The sequence below is a fragment of the Bombus flavifrons genome, chromosome 11 (assembly GCF_040668555.2).
Source record: "Bombus flavifrons isolate JBK064 chromosome 11, iyBomFlav1_principal, whole genome shotgun sequence".
Taxonomy (NCBI): domain Eukaryota; kingdom Metazoa; phylum Arthropoda; class Insecta; order Hymenoptera; family Apidae; genus Bombus; species Bombus flavifrons.
The window spans coordinates 4489286-4516971 of NC_138452.1; the positions used below are offsets into that span (position 1 = coordinate 4489286).

At 41.4% G+C, this 27686-nt stretch overlaps 2 protein-coding genes across 2 annotated transcripts in view; both read right to left on the reverse strand.

Moving 5' to 3' along the window:
* The window catches only part of LOC138185146 (uncharacterized), a 231668-nt gene that overhangs the window by 66302 nt on the left and 137680 nt on the right, over positions 1–27686 (reverse strand). Inside the window, exon 4 of the mRNA XM_069123853.1 lies at positions 25430–25513. Within this exon, the coding sequence (XP_068979954.1) occupies positions 25430–25513 (84 nt within the window). The remainder of the gene's footprint in view (positions 1–25429; positions 25514–27686) is intronic.
* LOC138185135 (uncharacterized) lies at positions 17944–18422 on the reverse strand. Its single transcript, XM_081833760.1, is given in 4 exon segments — positions 17944–18041; positions 18104–18126; positions 18261–18337; positions 18399–18422. Coding segments are annotated over 4 exon segments (222 nt in total).

The following is a 27686-nucleotide window of genomic DNA, read 5'->3' on the forward strand; positions in this document are numbered from 1 at the left end:
TTACAAGTTTTGTATGAAATAATACAAATACATGGAGGATGTTAAATTCTATGATAAAATGGATATATGGAATTTGTATTCGTTGAATGAAATATAAATATGTCATTGACAGATTGAAATCGCGAAGTAGTCTTGCTAGAAATTTGGAAACAGCTGAAACAAGGTACAGACCATTTGCGAATAATTCTTTTTCTTCCCTCCTATTTCTTTTCTTTTTCCTTTTCGCTTACTTCCCTTTTCGCTCCTCGCCATCCCATTGATAGTGCAAAATACCTAGCCAGAAGTTCTTTGATAGAATAAAGAACACTCATCCCGTCCCACTCGTCGGGCCGAATCGTAAATCCCGGTTCATCCCATCCAAGGAACGCAATCGGACAATGGAATCGCCGATACTAATCCCGAGCGTGTTTACCAACCGTATCGGGAATCTCTGGCGGGTTCGTTCAATTTCGAGAGAAAAGGAAGCGTGGTGTCGGAGGAGTGGCGGCACTTCTACCGCGAAGCAGTTCGGCAGGGGTTAAAATTAGTGGGACAACGACACTCCTACTCGCTAAGTCTCCGTCCAACCATTCTTCTTCATGTTGGAAACACTAACGAGAGAACGAAGGCGATCGTTCCTGCCTCCGAGTGGAACCATTGAAAGGGCACGAGAGAAAGAGAACGTTGAAAGTCGAAAAGCAAAGGGACGATCTAAAGGTAGGGGTAAGATGAACGAGAAAGGACAGAAGGTGGTGATAATCTGCGTGTTGAAACGTTCTCGGCCAGGAGATAACGGGAACATACATAATGCAGTGTTTCTTCTGCGGACTACCAATCGACGGTGGTTTTAAGTGAAAATGGGCCAATGGCCCGTCGCGCGAGAAGGTTTACCTCCCTTCGACAGCCTTATTACAATACATTAGAATATCATCGTGGCCGTCTGACTTCGTATGCGAAGGAGAAGGAAACGTGCCTACGCGATGATTTGCGTACCGGAAACTGTCCTCGCGTGTCCCCACTTCGGTCCATCGAAATCTGTGTCTTGGAAAAACAGTCGAGTTCTTTGTTGGTTTTCGAAGGAACGACCGCTGATCCCCTTTCTTATTTTAGACACGTTCACACACTTACAGGAACCACAGATAACATATTTTCATTTATCTATTTCATATCAAGTAATCCAAAGTCGACGATGAATTAGGTATGCGATTCAATATCTAAATGAACGATTTATCTTAGGTTTCGATTTAGATGTCCCTGCTGCTTCAGTCTCAATAAAAACGATTAATCGAAGTTCCATTGTATAAATAAGAAAAAACTCTGGCTTCCAACGATCGTCTTATTAAAGGATTCCAACTTGAAATGTAAGATAACCGTCTCGATCCCAAAATCTGCGTGAAATATAAAACGTTCCCCGTTTACATGATTAGTTTACGAGTCATATAATCACCTTAGAAACTTTGAAATGTTTCGAATCTGTTAGAACGAACGACGTCGCGTAAAACTCGCGTGCACCGAGGGTCTCGTACTTCCTTGAAACTCGGCTCTCTATAGAGGACTCGATGTTCGCAGCTAAATGAAACAATTCCTGGAATTCTTCGTGACTTCCCTCTGGACCGGGACTGAGGGTCGGTTAATTTCTGGACACCGACGGCATGGCGAGCCACGTTTGAACGGGTGGCAGCCTCGCTTAATCTGGCGCAGTTTAGACAATTTAGCGCGGTTACACGGTTAGCGTCAAACATAACCTCGCCACTTGGCCGGGCGTAAAGAATGACGGCAGTAATGTCGGTCCACGCACCGGGTTACCTAGCGAAAAGGGAACCGAGAAGCAGCGAGGGAGGAAGGAGACAGAGACGCGCGTTCAACGAGGGTGGCTGTGTGCTTACCAGTTACCGAAGCAGAAGGAAGAACAGAGGGGTTGGAATAACCTGGCTCTTTAATTTAAAGCCGCCGGACAGTAATTAAAATAACCACCCCCAACACATATTCCTTAAAGCGGTGCCCAACTCGTTTAAGACACGTTCCATTCATAAAGCCTAACTGACCTTTGATGAATTTGTTACGGAATTGTTCATGGTCTTTGGTAGAAGCAACTAACGATGGTGGAAGGAGAGGCAAAGGATAATTTAGAATTTTCCATTGCGAGAATGCGAATTTACATGGATGGCGTGTGACTGAAGAAACGTAGAGCGGAAAACCTTTAGAAAGTTCGAGGATATGGAAATCTTAAGAAGAATTTCTATTTCCATACCGAGAAACGAACGACCTTCCATTTCGATTCTATTTAGCAAGACTTAGAGCGATACTAAATATTCTTATTTCAAGACGCTGTACCAACTTTTCTACGATATATTACAACTAGAAATCGGGTTCATTTTTTCCTCCACTGGCAACGGAATTATTATGTTACTCAGTTTCCACTCTCCAAGCACGAAGAACACCGGGTCCGATAATTACTCGCTTTCGAGTAATCTGTAATATACTTCCTCTAAATGATATGTATTTTCTTAATGAGCGTGTTACATTATACAGCGTCAGGTAGAAGGGAGTTAATGCCAGAGTAACGCGGCGTGGCTCGACCTCGTCGAGAGCGCCGCGTTTCTGTTCGTCGGTCCTCCTACTTGGTCGCGATCGAGGTCAGAACACGCTACCTTCGTAAAAGTTGAAAATTCTGTTTAATTCAGTTTCACTATAGTTCGATCGTAATTTTTCTGCTCCACAAAAGGGAAAAAAATACGAAAAGGGAAATTTACAATTTACCTAACAATCTACGATCGTAACAACTGATCTCAAACATCGATTGCGAACACCAAAACACCGATTGTTTATCGCCGAACATCGAATCATCCGCCAGTTATCCGCGTGGACCGTAACGCACGGGGCTCGTTGCATATTTTATTAACGTGTATCGTGTTGTTGGATCGCGGCCATTGTGAATCAGCTACTTCCAAGTAGTGGCACAGCCTTGGAATTAAATTTAGACGGTAGGTGCACACGACGTACACCGGCTGATGGAAAGATCGGTATCAAATTGCGGATAATAATGGAAATAAGAATGGTATTATGCGGGTTCACCGTTTATGGTATAATGGATCCGATACTCGGTGTAATATCATTTAATAATTTACTTAGATGGCTGCTATCCTCGAGTTCTATATAGATACCTTCTTTCAACAAGCCGACGAGCAAACCAACTTGCAGAGAGCGAACTTTTGTTTAAATAATTTCTAGGTACTCAACATCGAAATTATGAGAGTTGGGTACAATTTTAATGCCCAATTACACTTTCATGTCAACATTGATATTAATATCTCGGAGTAGAAGGTGACGCGAGACCAATGCCGCTTGCATCTTTTAACAGATCGAAGCCCCGACGCGAATAAAATACCCTAAGTATCCTCAAACGAGTTGCACGAAGAAGAGGAAGGGAGAGAAGATCGGCAGTCCGCGAAGGTATCGGAGGTACGGCACGTTTACAGTGCAATCGTAGCCTGGAAAGCGTCGATATAACGTAGGCACTCAGCCGGCGTGGCGTGGTCGAGTTCCGATATACCAGGTGTTACGATAAATTTAAACGATATTTTATTCAGGCGAGCCGATCGCTAGTTTTCAATTTGCCGGCTCGTATATATTTCGCGAAGGTTGGTGAAGGAACGAGCGAGGAAGGGAGAGAGGCCGGCTGCCGCTGCTGGCCCTGGAGATGCAATTTCTCGGGGTGCTGGTTTGCTCCGTCCGTCTGGACCCTCGCCCTAGACCTCCGCCTTCCTCTATACCTCCTCGTTCTCCTTGCTCGCACACACGGCTTTCCGTGGCTTGATGAAAAAATAATAATCCCAGGGGAACGGTCAGTTATGGGGAATGAAATCATCCTGGCACCGTTCGTGCTCATCCTATCGATAGCGTGCCTCTTGTCTCTAGCCGCGAGGTGAATCTTCTTCCTTTATCCTCCAAGCTTAGATTCCACCGAGCCGAGAAGAACCAACGAATTCTAGAGGTCTTTCGCGCAGCGAGCACACTCTGATAATTCGACCGGATGCGATCTCCAACTTCCAAAGCGGACTCCCCCCGTTTTAGCTTCGAATCGGATCCTGTTATAGGTGTTTCGAGGTCCGAAACGAGATTCAACCGGGCGAAGTTAGGCGTTAGCTACGGCCCCGTTGCTTCGCAACTTCGGATAGGCTTCGAGGAGTCTGCATAATTAGGATGATACATGTAGTGCGCAAATTGTCCAGGACTTTGGTTAGAAACTGCTGCAAATTGCTACCTTTGGGTGGTGCGTCGATAGTGGCGGAGGATTCCTTTCATTCGTCGGATACGATTCCAAGAATCTCCGATTTAGTTTGGAACGAGCCTCTTTATCGAGCAATTGGAATGTTAATCGAAAGTATTATGCAATCGATGTTGTACAACTTGCAATGATATGGGAGAACTTGGCGTTGTGAATATTGATAGATGCAAGACAAAGTTAATTGTATCGGAAGGATATTTAAGTCGAACCAAATATTTTGTCTTGTAATTCGTATGTGCTATGACTGTTATTAACGGGTTATGAACGGTACTTACGCGATCTAGTTTGGAGATTTTAAGATGTTGAAGCTTAGATGACTCGAATTATCTTTGATATACTACATATGTACATGGCCATTCTTTTATAAAAATTGTTTAAAAAAGTAGTTAAGTACATTTAAGTACATCTCGATTTGTCTAACAAGTAAAAAATGAGTCTACCAACGTCATCGAGAGAATAGGCACGATATTGGGCGCTCTAGGAAGACAACGCTAAAAGCGGGGAACGTAAGTTAGACGCTCGTTACGAGACGCGATTAACGCAAGCATTCCTACATTACTCACTTGGGAGACAACAACGATTGCTTAATCGTCTAGCGTAAGGCTAGAGAGCGAAACGAGTCACTATTATAAGCACAATTTCGGTGGCGGGTAATTCCATTATGAAGTGACGAAGGAAGAGAAAGCGGTCAAGTTTCTTAATATCGGCCGCGCCGAGATGAAACGAAACAAAATTGTGCCATATTTCAATGAGTCTGAAAACTCCAATCGACCTTAAACTGCGAACATTCATCCGCAATTTGTTTAACTCTCCTGTCTCTTTCCCCTTCGTAAACCCACGAAGCAAGCAATCAGGACGATGCAGTCGGTCTATTCAGCGAATGTTTATACCGAAATAGAGAAACGACAAGCTTTCGTCACTGGCACGGGTACATTCTTAATCGAAACGACGGAATATCGCGTGAGAGCTCGAGAGTCACGCGCGAACGTGTCGATTTTCGCTGCACGAGGCGAATACGCTACTGCAATTAGCAAGTGTCGACTGTCGATCGAAGGGGTCAGGTGTGTATAGGCCAAGCACCACAGGTATTTACAGCCACAAGTGTGTACAAACGGTGGTGACTTAAACGGCACGACCAAAAGGGAACAGGATAGATGGAAGATGGCGAGCAGGTACGAGTGAGAAAGGGCGGAGGAGTGACGAGACCCGGAGATGTTTGGCTTCTACTGAAATTAAAAATATCGATTCCCATTCGCACGCCGGGCTTCATAGAAGCTCAATTCGTTTCTCTCCTGCAAGACAATACCTATTCTTCCCGCGGACAGTAAGAGGTACAAATTGCAGTTGCATCCCCCGTTCGCTCTCTCTCAATCCCTCGACTCTCGCTGCGCAGGAATCCCAAACACAAAGGCTCTTTTTCATTTGGTTTTTCCTCCCCTGCGCTACCCCTTACTCGCCCAACCCCAGTCACTACTCCACATACATATACGCACCCCTTCCGTGGTGGCAAGCCGATTCTACCACCATCCTACACCATCGTATACCGTTGCCACGCGAATCAACGATTCTTCCTTTCTTCCTACTTTCCTTCTTTGCTCTTCTCTGTACATGTGTGTACGCGCACACGTGTGTGTATATTTTCTGTATGTATGTCCGTGATCATTTAGAGAGAAGGGGAGAGAGAGAGAGAGAGAGACCCATCCAAATGTATGGAGTCGTAATGGTATATACATAATTGACTAATCCATTGGATTACTCGGGGGAAAGAGGGCGCGCCCTGCTTCATCCCCCGTGGAACAACCCCGAAACCAGGAACGAAAGCCCGCTTTCTAATCGATCGAAATAATGCCACGGCTAATCGGGCCGATTGGAGAGCAAGAATTCGTCTCCTCTGATTCAGGCGATCCCGCGATCGAGTGACGTTGGTGGGATAGTGCGGTCATCGGTCGTTTCTCTTAACTGAATAGCGAAAAATTTATATTTACGTATTGCAACTTCGTTTTGTTGTTCGAATTGAATTTTTTAACGCGTAAACCGGCATTCTATACGGAGAATCGATTTGGGTTGTATTCGTAAATGCATCCGGTTGATTTAAGAGCGAATCGCTGGTTTATCGAGGTATACGGCAAACGTTGGATGATGTAGCGTTCCACGCGGGTCGGTGGTAATTCGTATGGAATTTGCGTAAATACGTTATTCAATACAGAATGATTCACCCCGTCTAGAATAGGAAAAAATAAAAATAGAAAAAGAAGAGTAATACACGGCTTGTGGGAATCGATATGAAAATAAGTCGGCACGGGAAAACGGTCGCGTTTTACGTATCTATCGCCGCTCGAAAAACCTATACGACAGATTGAACAGCAAATACGTGCCTCACGGAGCACCCTTTCGACCGTGTAACGGACAACCAAAAAATCAAAGATCGAGCATCGAGCACTGAGCGCGCGGCCACGGGAACCTCTCGATCCCGGCACGGAAGCGTTCGCCAAATATCTATCCGCTCGGAGTCGATCAAACACAAAGTGTGAGCGAGAGAGCGACCGAGCGAGCAAGAGATAGACAGATAGATAGATAGAGAGAGAGAGAGAGAGAGTGGGAGAGCGTCACCTGTACGGTGGCTTCGCAATTTCGAAGGGGTTTCAACGATGCAGAGCGACTGCTACCCTCTTCGACTACGAGCCTTGATTAGGCTTCCGGTTAATTAATAACCTCTCGTGCACACATAGCCGTGGCCCACGTATGAATATGCATGCGGTCTGTTGTGCGTTTCGCAGTGTGAGAGTGCCTACTGTATTCACCACGTTCGAGCAACGAGGAGGTCGCGAGTAGAACCAGCTTGCGCGAGAAAGACGGGGACAGAAGGAGAAAATAAGAGAGAGAGAGAGAGGGAGGACGAGTAGAGAGGGTGCTGGGAAACGAGAGGGTGTTTCAGCGTGAGGGACAGAGACTGAGAAGTAGGGGTTGAAGAGAGACGAATCGTGAGTTAGAAAGGGTGGACGAGGGAGACGATGAGTGGCGGAGGGCTACTTATTTGCATTCGGAAAACAAAGGGTGTGGGCCGACTGTATGCTTGCCCCTCATTTCGCGTAACGAAGGACGAAGGGAGCCGATCAAAAGTCTTTTCCCGCCTTCTTCGTTGTATGCGTTTGAATCGAGCGAGTTTATGCTCGAGATTTTAATTAGTACCGCACTCCATTCCCACGCGGGCGCATTTTAAGGGCCATACCGTTGAATTAATGCGCCTGTTTATGGTTTGTTTTATACTTTGGGAGATTTTTTAAGCAAGGGAAGAAGGAGTTGCTGCGCGTTTCCTTTTGTTACGCTGTTGCTCCCCTCCTCCCCCGCTCTCTCTCTAAGGTCGTCCTTGCCACCTGCACTTTGACATTCTTCGCGTGATTTCATTTTGCTTATCGTCGAAGTCGTGTCTTCCCATTCTTGTATCGGGTTATGTCCAGAGCAGGAATGTTTGCGCATTTATGAAAAATACGGTTGTAGAAACACACAGAATTCGAAAATCATGCAAAAATTATGATGATTATATTATTGTATTTTTCAAGCTAAATACAATGGCTACGAGAAGATAAATGATCTTGCGATATTTCCTCTTTATAATCTTCAATATAAAATATGCAACGTACAATAGGTTCTTCTTATGATGTTTGGCAGATAAAATAAATCTAACTGACCCCATGAAAATATAAATTTGCATAAACATCCTCCTTACGCGTACAAATGATAGATATATTTGGTGTTTTTACCCTCTTTAAACGAACATCAAATTAGCATAGTCGGAAGAGAGGAAGCATTTGTATCTACTTATTCAATGATCGTATTGCGTCGTCGACTGAGTCTATAATTGAATTAACAAATCCCCATGAGCTCCAATCGACCGACAGGGACTGATACCATCTGTTGTTGGCTACACCTGCGTTTTCGGTCCCTTGCACCTTATGGCGCACGAAACTCGAAGCTATGACACATCGTAAGCTCTATATGTACGCAGATGAAATTAATGTACATATAAAATAACCGTCGCAAAGCCTGGATAATTAAGAACCTATTACTGGCATTACACTGATAATACGAATCAAGCTCCTTACAGGCAAATAGAAATCTATTTTCTATACACGAGAATACGTGTTTCGAAAAAACTCTCTGCTTCAATGCAATGTTGGAGCTGTGCCGCAGTTATGGTATTTAGCTTTTGTGCGTCAAGAAACGGGTCGAATATGCGAAAGCGGATTTTGTTATTCTTGCCGCGATACAATGGTTCATAAGAACGATATTGTATGTTTGGAAAGATGGCAGCTAGCTTCTGACAACGAGTAAATATTCGTGATAAAATAGCCATAAAAATTTTAATGATGATCGGTTCCATTTAGCCTTTGTGTATTGAAAGATCACCAAACATGTGTCAGGATTGAGACACTCGCTGAGGAAAGGGACCGGTAAAACATTATTGGGAAGATTAATTCACAATTGTAATCATTCTTAAAGAACTTTGCCCGTTTTGTATGTACAAAACGAATAGAAATTTTATAATACATATACATATTTCACATATGTCGTAGACTTATAGGATCTCTTTTCAGAAAACTTCTGAATTTGCTTAACATTTACAATCTCTGACGCGCCCCTCAATAACGATGGTTCTAAAGAAGAATCTATATAAATATAAATCTATTATCCCCCAATTTTTATATCATCCGCATCACTTTGAAAACCAAAAAGTCTCGCGATCGAGTTTCCGTCATCCTTAAATCGTCGCGGCATCTGTTTGTTTGCAACAAACTCGACTGTCTGTGCTCGAATTCGTTCGACCGGCCCGCGGAACTCGGTCGAGCCCAGCACCCTCCCCTCTCCCCCTCGTCATTTCTCGCGTAATTTCCTCCTCGAATACAATAGCACTCGAGTCGCATTGCTCAACCTCGATCCTCCAGACGAGTCAAATCCCCGTTCCTCAGTCGGTGAGCACTGCAAACACCCAATCTCCACGGTTATTTAGAAATCGGATTCGCGATCGAGACGATGTTGAAACGATATCCTTCCTACCGTCTTCCTATATCGTTTCCAACGTGGAAATCCATCGTCCGAGATGTACACTCCCGTCCATAAATCATCGGATACTTGCTTATCTTTTATGAATATATGATTGTTAGAATATACATACGACTCTTTGAATTGATACTTTATTCTTTAGTCGAATTAAAATATGCACTATCTTCTACTATGAAATAATCTGTATTATGAAGTAATTATTTTGAATTACTTAAAATTGAAATTAATGTCGGAAGCTGAGTTCTAGATTTAAACATTAGAAACATTAGATTCAGCTAGAATCAAACATACGATAAACGCTTATTATTCACGTTATAGTACCATACCAGAATAATTTACTTATAATTCTCAATGAGAATTGATTGTAAAATTCTTCCAAATTAAAAAAAAAAAAAAGAAAAAGGAGAAGCGGTGGATAAATGAAAGTTTAAAACCGACACGCTATCAATTTTCGTAACTTTTATACTAAAAATCTCTCAGCATGTTGTTAAAAATTATCTATGTGTAATATATATCACATTTATTCGTAGCTCTTATTAAATATAAATTTAGTTTGTAAGGATACGCTGTCTTTTTATATTTCTTATTTTATAAACCTCCTTTTGTCCGCCACTGTACATTCTAACAACGATATTGCACAAAATAGGCAACGGGCATAGCAGTGTACAAGGAAACTGAGAGCCCCTGCGGGTCACCGTATCCTCAGTAAGAACCCTGAAAATGAATTAACTTTTTGCCGGACAGCAGAGTTCGAATCGCGTTCTGAGCCATTGTGCAGCGTGTCGCGCGGCCTACCGTGATGCCACGCCATCGCGAATTAAGTAGCTCCCTCGACAGACATTCAACTTGATCTGGATGGAACAGAACGATTGCGGGAAGGACGAAGGATCCAACATTGCCCGTTGCAGCCTTAATCGAGGTCGCGGATCGCGAGCAAGTTTACTTGTTTCTTACGTCGAGTAGCCATTGCACCACGGATATTGCGTTCCATGGAATGAAATTTATGTCTCGTCATCTTCTTTAGTTTGATGTCTGCTGTCTCCTGCTTTGGTCTTGATATCCTTTTGATTTATTGTGGTATTTTTATCGATGTAGGAAATATCGTTAGAGTGTTTGATTATTGATTTTCGGTGGAATGTTCCGATAGTTTTTAACGTTTTAATAGAATCGAGGGTTACGATGGAATTCTAATGACTAAGCTTGTTAATCACCAAGGAGCTGTATACATACTGATATTGCTTCGATGATTGAAATCTAAGAAATGAATTCCACGAATCAGCGTCAGATTATTTTAACATTTAGATATATAAGGTCTTCAAGTGGTAAATTTATATTCTTAGAAGCTTGTACGAAATGTGTTTCCCAAGCTTAAGCTCTTAAAAAAGTTATGCGAATATTCTGATGATTCATGACGTCAAATAATAAAGTTCTGACAATTTTATTATAGCACTTCTTAATGCTCAACACACGCGCATCATATAAAATTCCTTCTTTCTTAAGGTGAGTTACGACGACTGAATATCGAACAAAGATTCAAACCTGGCATCCACCTGTTAATTTCGTACTTTAGAAAATAAGGAGACGTTTAATACGGCCACTTCTTATATCACGTAATTAACTAACTAATGAGAATTTGTTAGAATGTAATTCTACTGTAATCTAAAAGTAGATTATGTCTATGCATGTATGTATATAATTGTATCCAGTCATGCTGCTTAAGAACAGGTTCGTTAAAATACTTTCTGTATCATTGCCGCTGTTAACGAGGGAGAGCTTTTTGTCCGATGTAATGATTAATTACGCAGAAAATTACACGAGCCACCGGGGTGAGGGGAAGAATAAGCGAATAAGCAACAAGAAACGTACGAAGAAGTCGCATAATTTAACAGCAGTTTTCCCAGGCTAAAACAAGAAGCCCACAGACGCTCCAGGGCTAAGACGTGTTGTTCTTTGGCACCGTAATCAAAGTATAAGATAAGATGTCGTGAGCGACTCTGTATTTTTCAAGTACTTACACATTATGGAAGCAAACAACAGCTTTTTGATTCGATTGTACTTGAAAAACATTAACTTGTGTAATGCGTTCGTTCGCTTTTCAATGATACATTTTAAGGAATATAATAGAAATCTTAATGAGTGTTTAGTAAAAGAATTCTCTGATAGAGCATACTAATTAGATTACAAACTTCTTTTACGAATATTGTCCTTTACGTTCGTCCGAGCAATTAATCGTCCCAATATTTGGAAAATTGTTTTACGAAAAACATAAGAATACATAGATGAATTCTTTATAATGTAAAAATGAAATTGATCAATCCATTTGCAAAGAATAACAGAACAATGATACATACATCTTATGCGAACAAACTTGCACAACAGTTTTTACACAGAAAATATGTTCTCTCTAGCAGAGTAAATCTCTACAAGATGAAACAACATAATTCCAGTTCCGTAATTATAATTATAATGTATTTTCTTTCTTTTCTTCTTTATCATTATTAATAGCATTTTCATCATTATTATTATTCGTGAGAATCAGCATCGTGTAAAGAAAAGTGAAATGTTAGGGAAAGTACAGAAGAGCCCGAAGCTGTTACACGTTTCAACAACCATTTTCCGTACATTTTCTAGGGAATGTTTTATCGTTCATGTAGAAATTTACGCAGCTGCTATTCGCATTCAGCGAACTATCGATCGCATCCGCGCTGGAAACGCATCTTTGAGCGTTACACTTGCATCAGAGGCAACGGGGGGTCTCGTCACGCGCGTAGATTCAGACGTTGGAATGCTGGTTTCGATCACGAACAACGCGGCCGCAATCCTGTGTAATTTGCCACGATTTAGAACCAGTCAAAGTAAATTAAACGTTATTAGAACAAAGCTAACGTTTCGGCTGGCCGTCGCGTATTAACGAGCATTTACCAGGCAATCACGCGCATACCTTCGATTTCAATTATTTGGCCATTGACCCCTTTCGCTGAAGAATCCATGTGACAACCAACAATTCGTGTTTATGGATATTTATTGAAGGAATCTACCGTATTAATAACTTTTAACATCCGAATGAAATTATCTTGATAAATTCACGTGATAGTTCTGTAGTATCGTGGACAGATTGCCTAAGAAATATCGCGTGAGCCATAAACAATGTTGCGAGAAAGCCTAAGTGCAGACAGGCCAAAAGGGTCTGGAAACTTCAATGGGCTTATCAATGTGTCGTCGATCCTTCGGTCGAATAGTTACGCGAAAAAAAGCCCTATGTGATCATGACCGCGGATGGTCGCGGAACACGTACGTGGTGGGGCTATGAGAAAGGACAAAGGGATGCTTAAGGAAGGAAGACGAATTAACAGGCAGTCGTAAGTTGAGAAGTTAGTGTTGTCAGCGTTGTCAAGGAGGATGATCAGCGTGAAAAAAGAGCGTTGGAACCGTTGTAACGAGAGGAGTGAGCGACGAATGGTGACTGCGTGCATATATGATAGACTTACGAACAACATACTAAATCAATTATAGACAAAATACGGATAAAAAGAAGACAAATGTACTGGCTAACTAGTCGAAACTCTAAACTCAACATAGAAAATAAAATAAAAATCTACAAAACGATAATAAAACCAATCTGGACGTACGAAATACCGCTATGGGGGACAGCAGCAATGAGCCACATAAATAAACTACAGTCGCTGCAATCGAAAATACTGAGAACAATAGTCAACGTCCCATGGTATGTCAGAAACGAGGATATACGCAAAGACGTAAAATACAAGGAAAGAACGGCAACACATCCAAACCAGCTGGCTGCTGAAGCGAGCAAAACTCTCGTAGAAAAAAGACTAAAAAGAAAACACACCACTGGCCTCACTAAAGAAATAAAATAGACAAATTCAAAGATGGTATCCCGTTGGGGGTAGTCATCCGCATTGTTATTTAGCAATCAAGTTAAAAAAATTTACCAAATGTCCAGCTGGACAAATTGTAAAGTACAAATTAAATAATAATAAAGAAAAAAATATAGACTGACGGAGCATCATACTTGATTTTGCGTTGATGTGAACGATATTGAAACAAATGATACCGTTACCAAACCTACTAGCAATATACTTTCCCACAGTTCTTTCAATAGCAAATCAAAATGAGATCTAACTAAAAATTAAAGAAGACAAACGAGCGCCTGTTTTTATACATCTATTTGACACGATTCCAGAAAATCGTCTCCAGGTGAACGCTACACGAACAATTACGATTCACCTATAACTTCGATCTTACTAATTCAAAAATATTCAAACGATTGAAAATCTAGATACGAAAAGGAACAACCGAAATCGATCAAACGACAACAACCTCTCCGCAATGTCTCCAACATCGATGAGCGAGCGTTCAAACATCGATATCGATCGTTCGTAGGTACCCGGGCAGATTATTATGTCGCTTGGTCATGTCTTCTGAGAAATTGATACATCGGTACGTCGAACGTGGGTATACACGTGTATAGAACGGGTGTGGTGGCTTTACACGGCTGGACCGAGTAGACCGACAATCTCGCGCCATTACGATCGCATAATGATCGTTATCCGCGAAGCACAAAAGGCACAAAGAGTGGCTCTCAATCGTCGAACCGTCTCCAACTATCGGTCGAAAATCGTCGATCACACTTGGCCTCTTCGCAATTATGATCACGAAACGATACAGCTGATCTTCTTTTGACCATCGAATCGAAACGTCTGCGAGGCGCAAGATCGTCCACGATAATCGAAGCAGTTCACCAAGTGCGCGCGCGCGCGCGTGTAATTTATATTTAAATAAGCTACGATCGAAACCACAAGGTAAATACGAGCGGTGCGCGTGTGCGTGCGATTTTCGCGTGGTATCGTGGGTTGTGGTTGCGAGCGGAAGACACGCGGGACTCATCTCGATCGATGAGTACCGTGGATGATCGATCGATCCCGTCACGGAAGAAATCTCTTTCCAGGGAACCGGCCTGTATTTGCGTTATATCGCTCCTTCGACACCCTTTTAGAGGATGAAAAAGGGAGATGTTGGCTCTTGCTGTGTAGACTCGAAAATACCTGTACTATTTAACATTCCATTATCGGGGAACGTTAAGTAAAACCGCGTACTGGTTTAAGGGACGAAAAGCTAGATGTGTTAAATGTGTACATAATCTGTTATAGAATTTTGGATAATTTTAAGTAGGACGATAATTGAGAGCTATTGTATTTTGATTCGTATACAGGTTCGAATGATGGTATTAACGGGTATTATAAACGACTTTATTGCCAGAATTATCGAACACGTCAAGACGATGAATTTTAGTTTTTTTTTTTGCAATTACTAAGAATACGCGAATACCTTCAACAAAATTAATAATTTCTTTATCCAGATTAAAATATGATTTGCTTATTTTATATATGTTGATTATGTATGTTTATTGTTTCATGTCCATCAATTTTAATAATTTATTTATACATATATAGCGAATGGAATCGAAGATATCAAAAAGATTTCAAGTGTTGGAGCAAATTCAATACAGAGAATGACCGAAATGGGCGAAGAGTAAATATTACTATAGTTGATCGCGTTTTGCAGCACATGATACTTTGAGAAAAATTCATATGATAGCTAAAAGTATTATTTCACAAGTATCGTTCAGAAGGTAATACAATGATTCGATTATTGACAAATTTGCAGTGACCGATATTTCACACGTGATCTTATGCTATTAACAACCATAGAAGCTGGACAACATCAAATGTTCACGCGCCATCAACGACCATCTGCATCGAGCGACTGATGATCGACCTGTAATCGTTCGTTTGCCGGGACAAGCGTGCCGTCGACAAACAGCTTTGTTCACGTTGATAGGCGTGTAAATATTGTAATTAAAATGTTCGATAATCATTGTCATTTTTCGAGGAACCACTTCATCAGTTCCCGTTTCGTTATGGTAACGCGCCGGGCAAACAATGAACGTGACGCCGCAACGCTGTTATTGTCAATTTCGCCTCGTACCGGGCCTTTATCACTGTCGCTTGCGCGCGTAAAATCGAACACTATTAACATATACACATATGCCTGGCGATTTAAGAACTATCTGTGTCTCAATTAATATTCGATATTCCGCAATCGACATTTTAAAATGACCGTAACTAGAGAAAAATCTAACCCAAATTGTTTTAAATCGCAAACAATCGAAGCGACGGACGTTACAGCCGTGTCACACGAGTGGCAATGTGAGTTCTGCTATCCAGTATGTATTAGGTTGTCCGGAAAGTGTCTTTCTTTTACAGACACGTCTTTTACAACGACGCATCTCTATACAAACATGAAACCTAATCTGTAGAACGTTGTGATCTTTATTTCGATAGAACAAAATGGATCATACGTAATTCGATACAATAATATAAAACGGAAAATGTTGTGTATCCATTATTTCCTTGTAAAACGAAAGGAACTTTTCGAACGACTTAACAGTAAATTTTTTTTTTTTTTATTTGGTAGAATTTTTACAATTAATTATCATTGAGAATTATAAGTAAATTATTTTGGCGTGGTACTGTAACTTGGATTATAAGTGTTTATAGTACGTTTGATTCTAGTTGAATCTAATGCTTAAATCTACAGGATAATGTCTTTTTAGTCCGCGGATCTGATCCGTCGTGTCAAGTAATTGGGTAATTAATGGGTTTTGGTGGTTGTTAACTCTTATATTATATCTGTTACTGAATTTGGATATTTCTTCTTTAACTGTGGGTATCTTAAGGTCGCGATGTATAATAGCAGATGATAAGTATTTATGAGGTGTGGTATAATCAACAATAAGCTACATTCAAATTTTACATAAGCAATTAACAAGGGATCAGAGAGGTAATTTCGGACCTCTAACGAATCATCCATCAAATAATCATACGTTAGTAATTGAAATTATCATTTCCTATTTTTGTTAGATCTGGTTTCCGACTAAATTTGATTCTCAGCGAAGTTTGATTCTTGCCTAGCATCCCCTCGCGCATCTCCTAATCCTTCGTATAATACTAGCGCGCACGTTCACGGCAATTTTATTTTGATTCTGCCGGCACTACGGTACGACGAGGAAGAAGGGAAAAGAGAAAAGAGGAAGAGTAGAGGAGGAGATGGCTGCTCTGGCCATATAATAAAGGCAGCTTGGAAACAATATAAAACAATAAAGGGTTCTTACCATAACCGCGCGGTTCAGCCGGCACGATATTGTATCTGCCGGGCGAGAAGGTACGGGGGTGGGCGAAATGCGGCAGCCACACACGCCAACAGACGTATAGTGATAGAAGAAAGGTGGCAGCAAGGGGTAGCAGGGTCAGTTATCTAATATATGTGATAATAACTTCGAGCCCAGAATCGAAGCCGGCCACCTCTTGCAAATCTCGGATCTGCATATATGGATTGTTCGCCAACCTCCTTCCTCGTCTATCACGATCCTCCACATTCCTCGTGCTATCGCACGTTCTCCTCTTTCTTCGCGATTGCGTCTTCTCAACTTCCTCCCTCGTCAGGGTATACACGTATTATGAACACGTTGGGGCGATCTTGCGGTGCCTTTGACGCCGCTTTTTACGAAAATTATAAAACGAATGAATAGATTAATTTTTAGAAGAGCGGAGATTTCTATAGATTTGTAATGGAAGATAAATATCAAGTTCTGCATGCTGGAGCGGACAGATTGAATTTTGAATCTAGAAGATTTCTATAATTTTCTAACAGATTATGAATATTAAGTTCCGAGTATCAGAGTAGGTAGATTTTATTCTTTAATCTAAGCAACTGTTAGTTTTTCAATCGGAAATGGATACATATTAAAAAATAATTTGTACGACGAATAACTAATCAAGTTACTTTAAAATATACTCTTACAAGTCTCATTTCGATTAAATTTGGGTTAGAACAATTAACTGACAGCGTAAAATAGCATTGTTTAAGTACCAGCCTGTAAATTCATGGCAATTGCGTTACATGGCCTACTTAATCCGCGCGTTTCCAATATTTCTGCATCACGAGCGCAGCTAAGACCTTCGTACAGACCTCTAAACTCCCCTGATTTGTTCGCACACAACGTCGGTTCAGCTTGTAGCTTTATCGAGTTAGCGTGTCGTACAGATACAACAACGTTCCCGAGTTCGTTGGTGTAACCGTTAGGTCCGTGTGTATTCGTACGAAGTTCAATTTCGCGTGTCCCTATGTGGGTTCCGAGCACGAAAAGTTTCAGTCCGTTCGTGTGCGAGCACACGCGAAGAAGGGCGAGGTGGAGGGGAATTTCGAGATTGAAATTTGAAATATGGAAATAACAGAAAACGATTCGGGAACTAGGGGATAGGGCTGCCTTCCGCGGCGTGAAAATGACGAGTATCGATATTCGCCTACGCGGGCAAATAGGTCACCACGGCGAGGGTAGTGACCAAGGAAACGATTATCACTCTCCAAAGAGTTCCGTGCACATTTTTCGAAGTACATTGTTTTCCTCGAATCTAATTTTATCGGCCATTAAATAGCTAATTTATTTTACATCATTTTTAGATTCGTCCTAGGAACGTTTGTGATTTCTACCGGCTCGTGACAGTAATAAAGGAACTTTGAAGGCCAGTAAATCACTTTTTACAGCCCAATATTATTAACGTTTAAAAGCGCGGTTGAAATCGCGTGGAACAACGAAATCTGCCTTGAAACAGCCCGACAGAGGCCAGTACTACGGGGGATTAATCCCTGAGCCGAGCGTAGGCAGAGCAAATCTCGTTTCGAAAATTCCACAAAAATATTGCATCCACCCTGTGCTCCTTAAAACACAGGAACAAAAAAAAAGGAAGAATGTGAAAAAGAATTGCCTAGCAAAAAAGAAGAGAAAGAAGATAAACCGTAACGTTTCCTAACTGGGAAAAGCGAAGGGCTTAAAAAACGATACGGCAGCTAGGTTTTCGAGCCACAGCGCAGTCCCTTTGACCTTGTAACCATGGAATTGTTCGTGGAGCGTATGATCTGCCTCCCCTGCCATTCCCCACGAGTGCCGTCTTTCCACGTGGTTTCTGCTTTTGGTCTTTCGGTTTACTCCATGCAACAGCTCGAACGGCATGGTCCCGTCGCATTATATTACGTTACGTCACATTATGCACCTAGCCCGCTCGCCGGAACATTACTATGTTCTCTGCTATGCTAGCTGCTTGGTTAATGTTCTGTGGCAGCATTCCAGTCGCGCCGTCTTCTCGAAACAAAGACTTTGTTTGCCGTGCGCTTTGAGGCTGCCTCCTTCGGCTGCACCCCGGCTAGCGGCCCGCTATTCACCATTTACATTCGAACGAGTTAGTAAGCCACGGGGATATAGCCCGAGAAGAAAGCGATGCCACGAAACGGGCCATGGAACGTAAACCTTCCTGTATCCTTCGTAAAGAGATTATCATTTTAGGTATTTGTGTTCCCCTAACTACGTATTTACGACGCGCCTCGCGGTCTCCAGCAACGAACGACCCGTTTCTAGATCTTCCTACTTGGCTTTCTACCGACGTTTCTTTCCTAGCATCGACCGTCAGGGATCATTTAATTCACGTCCCGTGGGTTTAAGCGGACACTGAATAGTTATCGTGAATAACTATGGTGCATAATGGGACTATTGCATAGTTGACTAATCAAGCTTTGAGTGTGCTCGAGGTTCCCTAAGATTATGAAACAGAAATCAAAGATTCCTTAGAGTTTAACTTACTAAAAGAGCAAAGTGTAAAAATTTCAAGAAATATGTTTTTCAAAAAATCACTTAAATTTCTAAAACTTATAAAGAATTACATATCCGTCGTTCTGTCCCCTCGGCTAATACCGGTATTACGGTCGTTCTAAATATTATCGCGCGTCAAGTTCGCGACGTAGAGTAATCTAGATGTTGTACAAGGATCTACATAGATCTACAAGCGGAAGGAGCAGGTTCGAATAGCAGAATACAAATGCCCGATACATTGAGACAGTCCGTGAGGATCCTCGGAGCGGAGATCTTTATCGAAGATCAAGAGAACGAGAGACTGAAGGATCGCCGCGAATGTTCTGACAAAGGTCGGCGTCGGAGACCGAGGAATTCAGGAAGGCATAACGAGCGTTTTCACGCATCTCCGCGTAGAGGAGTGGCCCCGCCGCTGGAATTATTAATTAAGCACACTAATTAAGCGCGTTCATCGCGCTCGCCCGGAGGGGTCAGCCTGTGCGCGCGAGACCGACCAACAGGGAATCAGAAAGAGAAAGAGAGAGAGCGAGAGAACGACGAAGAGCGAGACGGCGCACTACGAAGGCTAACACGCGATTACAAACGCGATCGATAATAAATTACCTTTAAGCTAGAAACGCGCACTGCCACGTTTCTCCCTCCTCCTTCGACATCTATCTCGCTCTATCGTTCGCGTTCATGCTTTCATTCGGCCATTACAAGTCGTTGTTCCCAACCGTTCATTACAGCTCCAAGCTTACGTGTGGGTCATGCGAGAAAGCGTATCTCAACGGCCGAGTAATTATGCTTCCTCGATGGTGCGCGCGGGAAGGTTCAAACGGAGGGGAAAGGAGCAGCCGAGGAGGAAAATCAGTCGCGGCCAAGAGAAGAGAACCGAGCTGCTTGGGGGAGGTCTGTACGAATACTTAGAGAGAAAGCAGAGTACGAGGCCGTGTAATAAATGCATGGGATTAACGAGGAATAAATAACGAGAGACTGTTAATAATGTCGTACCCTCGGTAAAGCACCATCCACCTTCCCCTTACCCACATCCCTTCTTCTTCTTCTCACTCGCCTACTCCACCTTCTTCACCGTGCTGTATGCTGTGGCGCTCGTCCCTTCTCTTTTGCCTCTTTTCCTGACTATGCTCGTCACGCTACTACTACGCAACTCCCTCGTTAGAAGCGACGTCCGCGACTTATGGAATCGCGAGAGACGCGGGAACCCGCGAGCCAGCAACTTTCGAGAATCATTAAAAACGCATCTTCGATCCGCGCGCCCGCGATCGGTTTCTTAACGAGGCCGTTAGCTACCGTCGTACCGGCTCGATTGCTTCTACCTTCATTGTTCCTACGTATTTTCTTTTTTTGTCTTGCTTCTCCTTTCCTCTTTGCTCGGGCCGGTCCTTTTTCTCATGGAGAAACGTGCGTGTAACTCACGCGACACAGGAACACGAAGGAGCACCGACGTTCGGTAATGGGGATCGAAGGGTCGGTGGTGGGACGATTGATATTATTGCGAGAAAAAGCGTAATGAAGAAGCGTAATGAGTGGCCGGCGTGTAAGGCCACTAGAGATTGAACGTTTTCGCGGCGACCTTTTTCCCGGCGGTTCAATTAATTTTTTGCCCGCGCTTTTAAACGACTCGAATCGCTTCCTTACGGATGCTGCACGGTCGTCCACGATCGAACACCACTTCCGCCATTCACGCGATATAATCGATAGATCCCTTCGACAAAGCGCGATTCTACTTTATAGCGTAATTTCAAAAATCTATGTTACCAGATTTACTTATGCAATTTCGTGTTTCGCGAATATAAAGAAATACAAACTAAATACAGATATATATTCCATATCGCTGAATATTATAATAAACCCGTTGCTCCGGATACTTTGTACATGTAACGTTGCACATTACAATATTTCCATTGTGTACATTTTTGTGTCGTTAAATTTCCCACAAATGCCTGAATGTCCACGTTCTAATTATTAGCGACTTTTTGGCCGTCTACCATAGAATAGCAGCTAATCAACCGAACAATTTACATTCCTACGATCCGGCTAATAATTTAACGGTCAACAAACGAATTATTTAAACTTTAATTAGTACTCTGCCGTCCTGCAAACAAGTATTTCACCGACGACCCGCCAAACATCGAGTTTTCAAGCGGAGCCTTCTAAAGGATCCCGGTGCGTACGTGTATACGGATTCCATTCTCTTACACGAACGCAGAAAAGAGTTCCTTCTACGGTGGATTAACCAAGGCGGGGGAGGAAGACGGAAGATGGAAGAAAGCAGAAATGGTGGACGACGCATAGCGTGGAGAAATAGCGGACGGCAGGGAGGAAAAGGGTGGGAGAGGGTGAGACGAGGCGAGGGTAAGGCACTAATGAGCAAATAAGGCGAAAAAAGGTGAAAATTCATTAGCAGTCAGCTAGCAATGGACGAAGGGGAAGGGTTACCGAGAATCGGCGTAACTCTTTTCTCGGTAAAGGACTCGTGGCTCGACAAAGGGTTCTAAAAATAAATACATAATTAAACGTCGCGATAATTAACTTCTTTATGCCGGCAGAAATCGAGGCAATGCGTTTGTACGCGTCATTCTTGCATATGCACAGCTCTCTGTATGTATGTACGTGTGTATCGTTCGAAAGAATGATTTTACCGGCTTGGACGAGTCAGCCGTGCTAACGACAATGTAATGGCCTGATACTCGTATAACGATCACGATTATAAATACGATACTTAAATACGATTTATAAATACGAATTATAAACACGATTATCGTGTAATGAACGGTGATAATAAGAACGCGTCAATGACAAATACATCAGGATTTAACGAGCACGAGAAATACGAGGCAACGAATCTGGCCGCTTAATCCGCGCACGGAATTTGCATTCGCCAATTTTCTATTCGCCTCGGTTTTCCGTTCGTTTTTCCGATGTTTCTTCCGTATCTGACGAAGTTATTAAGCCCCCTTCTTTGACAAAATCACGTGGAAACAAAGTTAATGACGCTCGTACGTCGAGCATGCACCCAAGAGCTTGCACGTTCGAGTGTACGATAAATGTGTGTGTGCTGTTTCGGGGCCATCGTGTATGACAAATAATTACCAAGTGCTTAGAGAGCGTATGAAAATTTAATAGCCAATGGAGGTACTTAGGTTAACTATTATACGTTATAGTTTCTGATGTATATTTTGGAAACTTCGCTATATTAAATATTTTAAAGACATCTTATATAAAATATTTTCAATAAAAGAATATATTTTAATTTCCAAATATTTTATAAATAGTATAAATACAGTACCCATTGGTAGTCTAGCAAATCTAATAAATATTGAGTCGTCCTGAAAGTTCGTCGCGAAATTAAAAAAAGAAATTATTATTGTTAGCGATCTACAAATATTATTTTATAATACATGCAATATTCTGTTGGATAATTTTTTCTACCTAGCGTTACAACCCCTTTTTTCATACCTTTAGGTGATAATTTCTTTTTCCAGTTTTATTTTATTTGCATATAAGGTTCAACATTGCCTTATTGAACGCCAAAATATTTCTTGCAAAAATAATCAATCCTAGCCTATAATTCTTTTTAGTCTCCCGTATTAGTGAAAACCTAACTATACGCAGTATTGAAATTCGTACTTAGCATTTTATTACTTAATAAAAATTCAACCAAACTCAAATCCTTCAAATCGAAGATATACCAGCAATGAAAAACGTTACAAACTTAATCTATTCTAATATCGTATCTACCTGTCCCCGAATATAGTAACCAACCATAACGCTATTTCCGAGAGAAATCTCCAAAAACGCGGAGCACGTTCCATTTCCTAGATCTCCGAATCCACGCGGACGAGCAACAAAATAATCGTATCCAGAATTTCGTTCGGCCCTTATTAAAACAATCCGGCCGAAGATCCCGGGGTGTGTAAATCGGTGTAGAATACAATTACGCGAGTGACCAGATACTGCCCTACCCCCGCCTGATCATCGAACGCGAGGGAAAATCCGTTCGATTTCGGCTGAAAGCCGCGCTGATCGACTCGGCCGCGGATCAGCCGACTCTACTCTAATTTAGACATTTTCGGCACCAACTCGGTATATTTGTTATATTTTCGCTCGAATCATTATTACGCGACACCGCACGCGCAGCGTGTACCAAAGGGGATTACGGCTTAATCCGGTCCGCTATAAATTGGGCGGAATCGCATCCCTGTTCCGGCTTGTCCCTCTCTATTTCCCTTCGCTGCCTCTCCTCGTTTCTCCTTCGCGTTTACCTTCGCTGTTCAACAGCCACCCTCTGTACGACTGCCTTCTCCTCCCTCGTTTCCTGCCGCGTTTCTCTGTCGAATCGTTCGCTAGAGTTTCTCCTTTTTTCGTCACACAAAATCCTGCTCCCATCCGGCCGTTTTTCGAGAAAGGGTTGCGGAGGAAGAACGAGGTCCCGGCCAACGACAACGACAACGACCACGACAACGACCACGACCACGACGTCGAGGATGTTGGACAGGAGACGAGAGGTTGAACCGTAGTAGTCTGGACGTGGAAGCATGACGAGGAACCGGATAAGGAAAAAAAAAAGAAACCACGAAGGAAACAGGGACGTACGGAATCCAAGAATATCGTAAGGTCGAACAAGGCGGCCATAGGAATACGTACGGCGAGCAAAACGAGAGTCGAATCGCGGCAAAGAAATATCGTCGGTCAACGGAGAAAATCCGTATCCTGGCAGTAACGACCGGGATGGACGAACGGGACCGAGAGTCGGCAGCTAGAGAGCCAGAGAGAAAGAAATCATGGGGGACAAAGGAGGAGGGAAGGAAGAGCCCGAACGAAGAGAAAGAATAAGAGGGAAAGAAAGGCTTGAGCTTGGGTAAAAGAGAAAGGAGGGGGCGAAAGAGAGAGAGAGAGCGAGAGAGAGAGAGAGAGAGAGAGAGAGAGAGAGAAGGAAGAAAAGAGGAAAGGAACGAAGGGAAAGGGAAAGGTACCCTTAGCTGGTTTCCCTCAGGAGATTTTATAATGGCGTCCAGTTATTACCGCAGGACCTCGGGCCACGAACGCGATACGATTCTCCGACAAGGGACGAAGGCCGATTTAACAAGTGGTCAAATATACGGGCGCACGAGTGGTCTGAGCATCCTGGCCAGAAAAGCGGACCGACCTCGAAAGACCGATACAACGGTTGCCGATAATGATAACGATGATCGCGAAATGATAAAAAGAGATGGATGTAGGTTTCTCTCGTCGTCGTCGTCGTTTCGACGGTCTAGGCGAAGTTCTAGACGAGCTCTTATCCTTACTTCGAACATGTGATGTATCTTATCTCTTTTGATAAATAATTTTCTATAGCTCTTTCGAACAACTCGTTTGTGATAGATGATATTTTATATGATTACTTTAGTATACGAAGAAAGGTAGATGCAGAGGAAATGTGTAAATACAAAAATATTTGCATGGTAATTCTACTAATGTAACAGAAAGTGAGAGGATACTTAATGTACTCAGGATTAGTATAAATGAGTGCTGTAATTACAAAATCAAGTTAACGCTGATTAACCGCGTGTATTACAAAGAAATCTAAACTATCCCATGTTTTCGAAGATTTTATTGCAGATCTATTATATTTCGTGATTTATGGACGAGGGTGTTACCTTTTAATGAGATTTAGCTGCGCGGTTCGTCGTCGTCCAAATATCCCACGTAAAAGCTATGTAACGTAGTTTAATTACAAGACAGAATGACTACCGCAAAAACGATCTACAAGGATCAGGAGTGGTTTGAAAGTCTGGAAAATTAAAATATATAAGAGGACCGTGGTTTGATGCGTTAAATCGATAGGATATCATCGCGGTACGTCGCAGAGGAAGGATATTAATTATGAATTAATTAGACGAGACTGATATCGAGACCATTGAAAGGCACGGCGACTGAAAAACTCTTTATTCATAATTATACTGTTGGCAGTGTTAACGAAACAACAAACATATCGTATTACCAATTATGCTCCCGCATCGTGGCCCAGGATTTGTCGGGATAGAAGGGCGGGGGGGGGGGGGGCAGTGTAAAAAAAAGAACAAGCTTTGATTTCGTTCGAACGAAACCCGACAGTTTAATTGAACGTTTCCTTCTGACGCGTTTGTAATTACGAATTTGAGTGAATTATTCCATGCCGTGAACACGCGTTTCGTTGTGCTTTCTTTTTTTCCCCCCTCGGTTTTTCGGTTCTGCAGTGTAATTAAAATATCAACGATACGTGTAACAGGGGATACATATGTACAAAAATATTTCGTTAAACGTTTCCGATGTACGTGAGCAATATACAGACTGTATTTACCGGGGTTACATACGAAATGTAATTAAAAATCGTAATCAGTATCACAAACCTTATCAACTGGTCTCTCAAACCCGATGGTGAAAGTTTTAATAAAGCTGCGGAGACTCGAGTTCCATTTCACCGACAAATAATTCTGAAACAATACATTTTACTAATTTAATAAAATATAATATATGCAAATTTATATAAACCGTTAAGAAACCAAATTATTTTCCGACAAATGTTCAATTTGTATTTAAATTAATACTTTCTAATTATTAGATTATCTCATAGATAATGTATTTAATAATTAATCAACAGCGTATTTTCTTTCATTCCTACGATCGTTTGCCGATTTCTATTAAATTCTTCCTCTAATAAACCTATATGCATACTATTAAATTTAAATTTAATACTAAATTTAATATTAAATTCACATTCCTTCAAAAATGAGTAACCTCGATTGAATCGATCAATTTGTTTTCTGTATATCTCTAGAACTAAGATATTGTGTTATAATCTAAAAAGTGTAAATTTATTGAATATGACAATCCGAACTTAAAATATATACATTTTACTTCCACGAATATTTCTCTAACAAATCTCCCTAAATTAACAACTACGTATGTATATCTATACGTTTCATTGTACAATTTTCAAGTGAATAGAACATATTCTCTATAACTACAATGTAACATAAACGTAAACGACAAAAGATTGACGAATGTTCGGAATGCCTTCCGGATGGCCGGCGTGCCAAAATTCCACGAATTTCGCGGGACTAATTTAGATCAGAGGGGACGTGAGTGTATGCACTCCACTCTGCGAATCATCATACTTTTCCCTGATATACGAGATGTCAATTTAATTGCAGAAAATACTTGGGGACGACACGTGAGCCACCCGTCGGCTAGTTTAAATTAGAGGAGCCTCAAAGACGCGCATGGACTCGCGGAATTCGAACAACGAGACGGAGTGAACGAGTTCGCTTCTAGAGAAAGAAGCAGGTTTCAATTACCAGCCGAACTCTAAGCCCGACTCTGCTTGCCAGAACTTTCAACAACGAAACTCACTCAACACGCTGACTGACTTTGTCAAAACTCGTAAACGATTGCAAGAATAGAGTGAAATGATCAAAGTTCTTCCTTCTACTTATTTTGTTTATCTTGTTACGTTTCTGGTTACGCTGCTGACCGTACGTATGTACATACTAGGACTCGTATTCGTTGTATCTATTGAAAAGTTCTATCAAATGTTATTTTATTTGATTAAATAAATCGTCAGTTAAACTTTATTTAATCTCTCTTTTTTTTTTTTTTTATTTCAAGTGGAAGAAGTGGAAATCATTTAATTTGTATCCTAATACTTATGAATGATATTGTATGTTATATATTGTACTGTACATTTTGTAATATACAAAATGTTTCGATACTGTCGATACGTTTTTTAATCCTGCTGCGTTCTATATGTAAGACAATTATGTATGTATATGTAAGATAATTAGGTACGTAATTAGATGTTAACCGTTTGTAAGAATTTGTGTTTTATATAAAATACCGCGAGTATGCAATGTGAACATAAATATAAACATAAATTAATCGACAGGATTACTGGGCGGGCAGCGCGAGCCTCTCTTCGTTTTTTGACGACTAAGCCATTTAAGTTGTCGATAAATTAGTATTCGAAATGGTTATTGGTTATAAGAAATGATCGATGTAAACATTGACTGATAATTTTTATGGAACATACGCAAAATGTTTTTCATCGTTTGCAGTTTCGAAGAAAAGGACTCGACTAACGAATTCGTACTTGTAACTGCTCAACCTAGTTTCGAAACAGCCAGAGTTCAATATGGCTGAACGACTTTACATGTTCGGTACACAGAAAGTAATTATGGCGCCAGTAGGTATAGTATTAAAACGCGCTTCGTACATTTAATTTACTCCTAAGGCATTTTGATGTTAATTGAGAGGAAAAATGGAATGTTAGATTTTTTCTGAAATACAAATTCAGAACATCAAATTATACTAATAAACTGTATTAATTATACGAAAATTTAGATTTATTTCATATGTGTTTTGTTACGTTTTGGAAATGTCGTTGGAAAGAACATATATAGATACAACCAGTATTATACACAATTGGAACCACTTTTTCAAAATCAATCCAAAGAAAGTAACGAAATTAATTGTTACAATGAATATCTTGTGCTCAGATTTATTTCAAACGACGAATTCAGTTTGTTAAATATTGTTAAATATAATTACATTAATCCATTTTTACTCTCAGTGCCTTAATTAATGATATATCTTTACATCAATGTAATG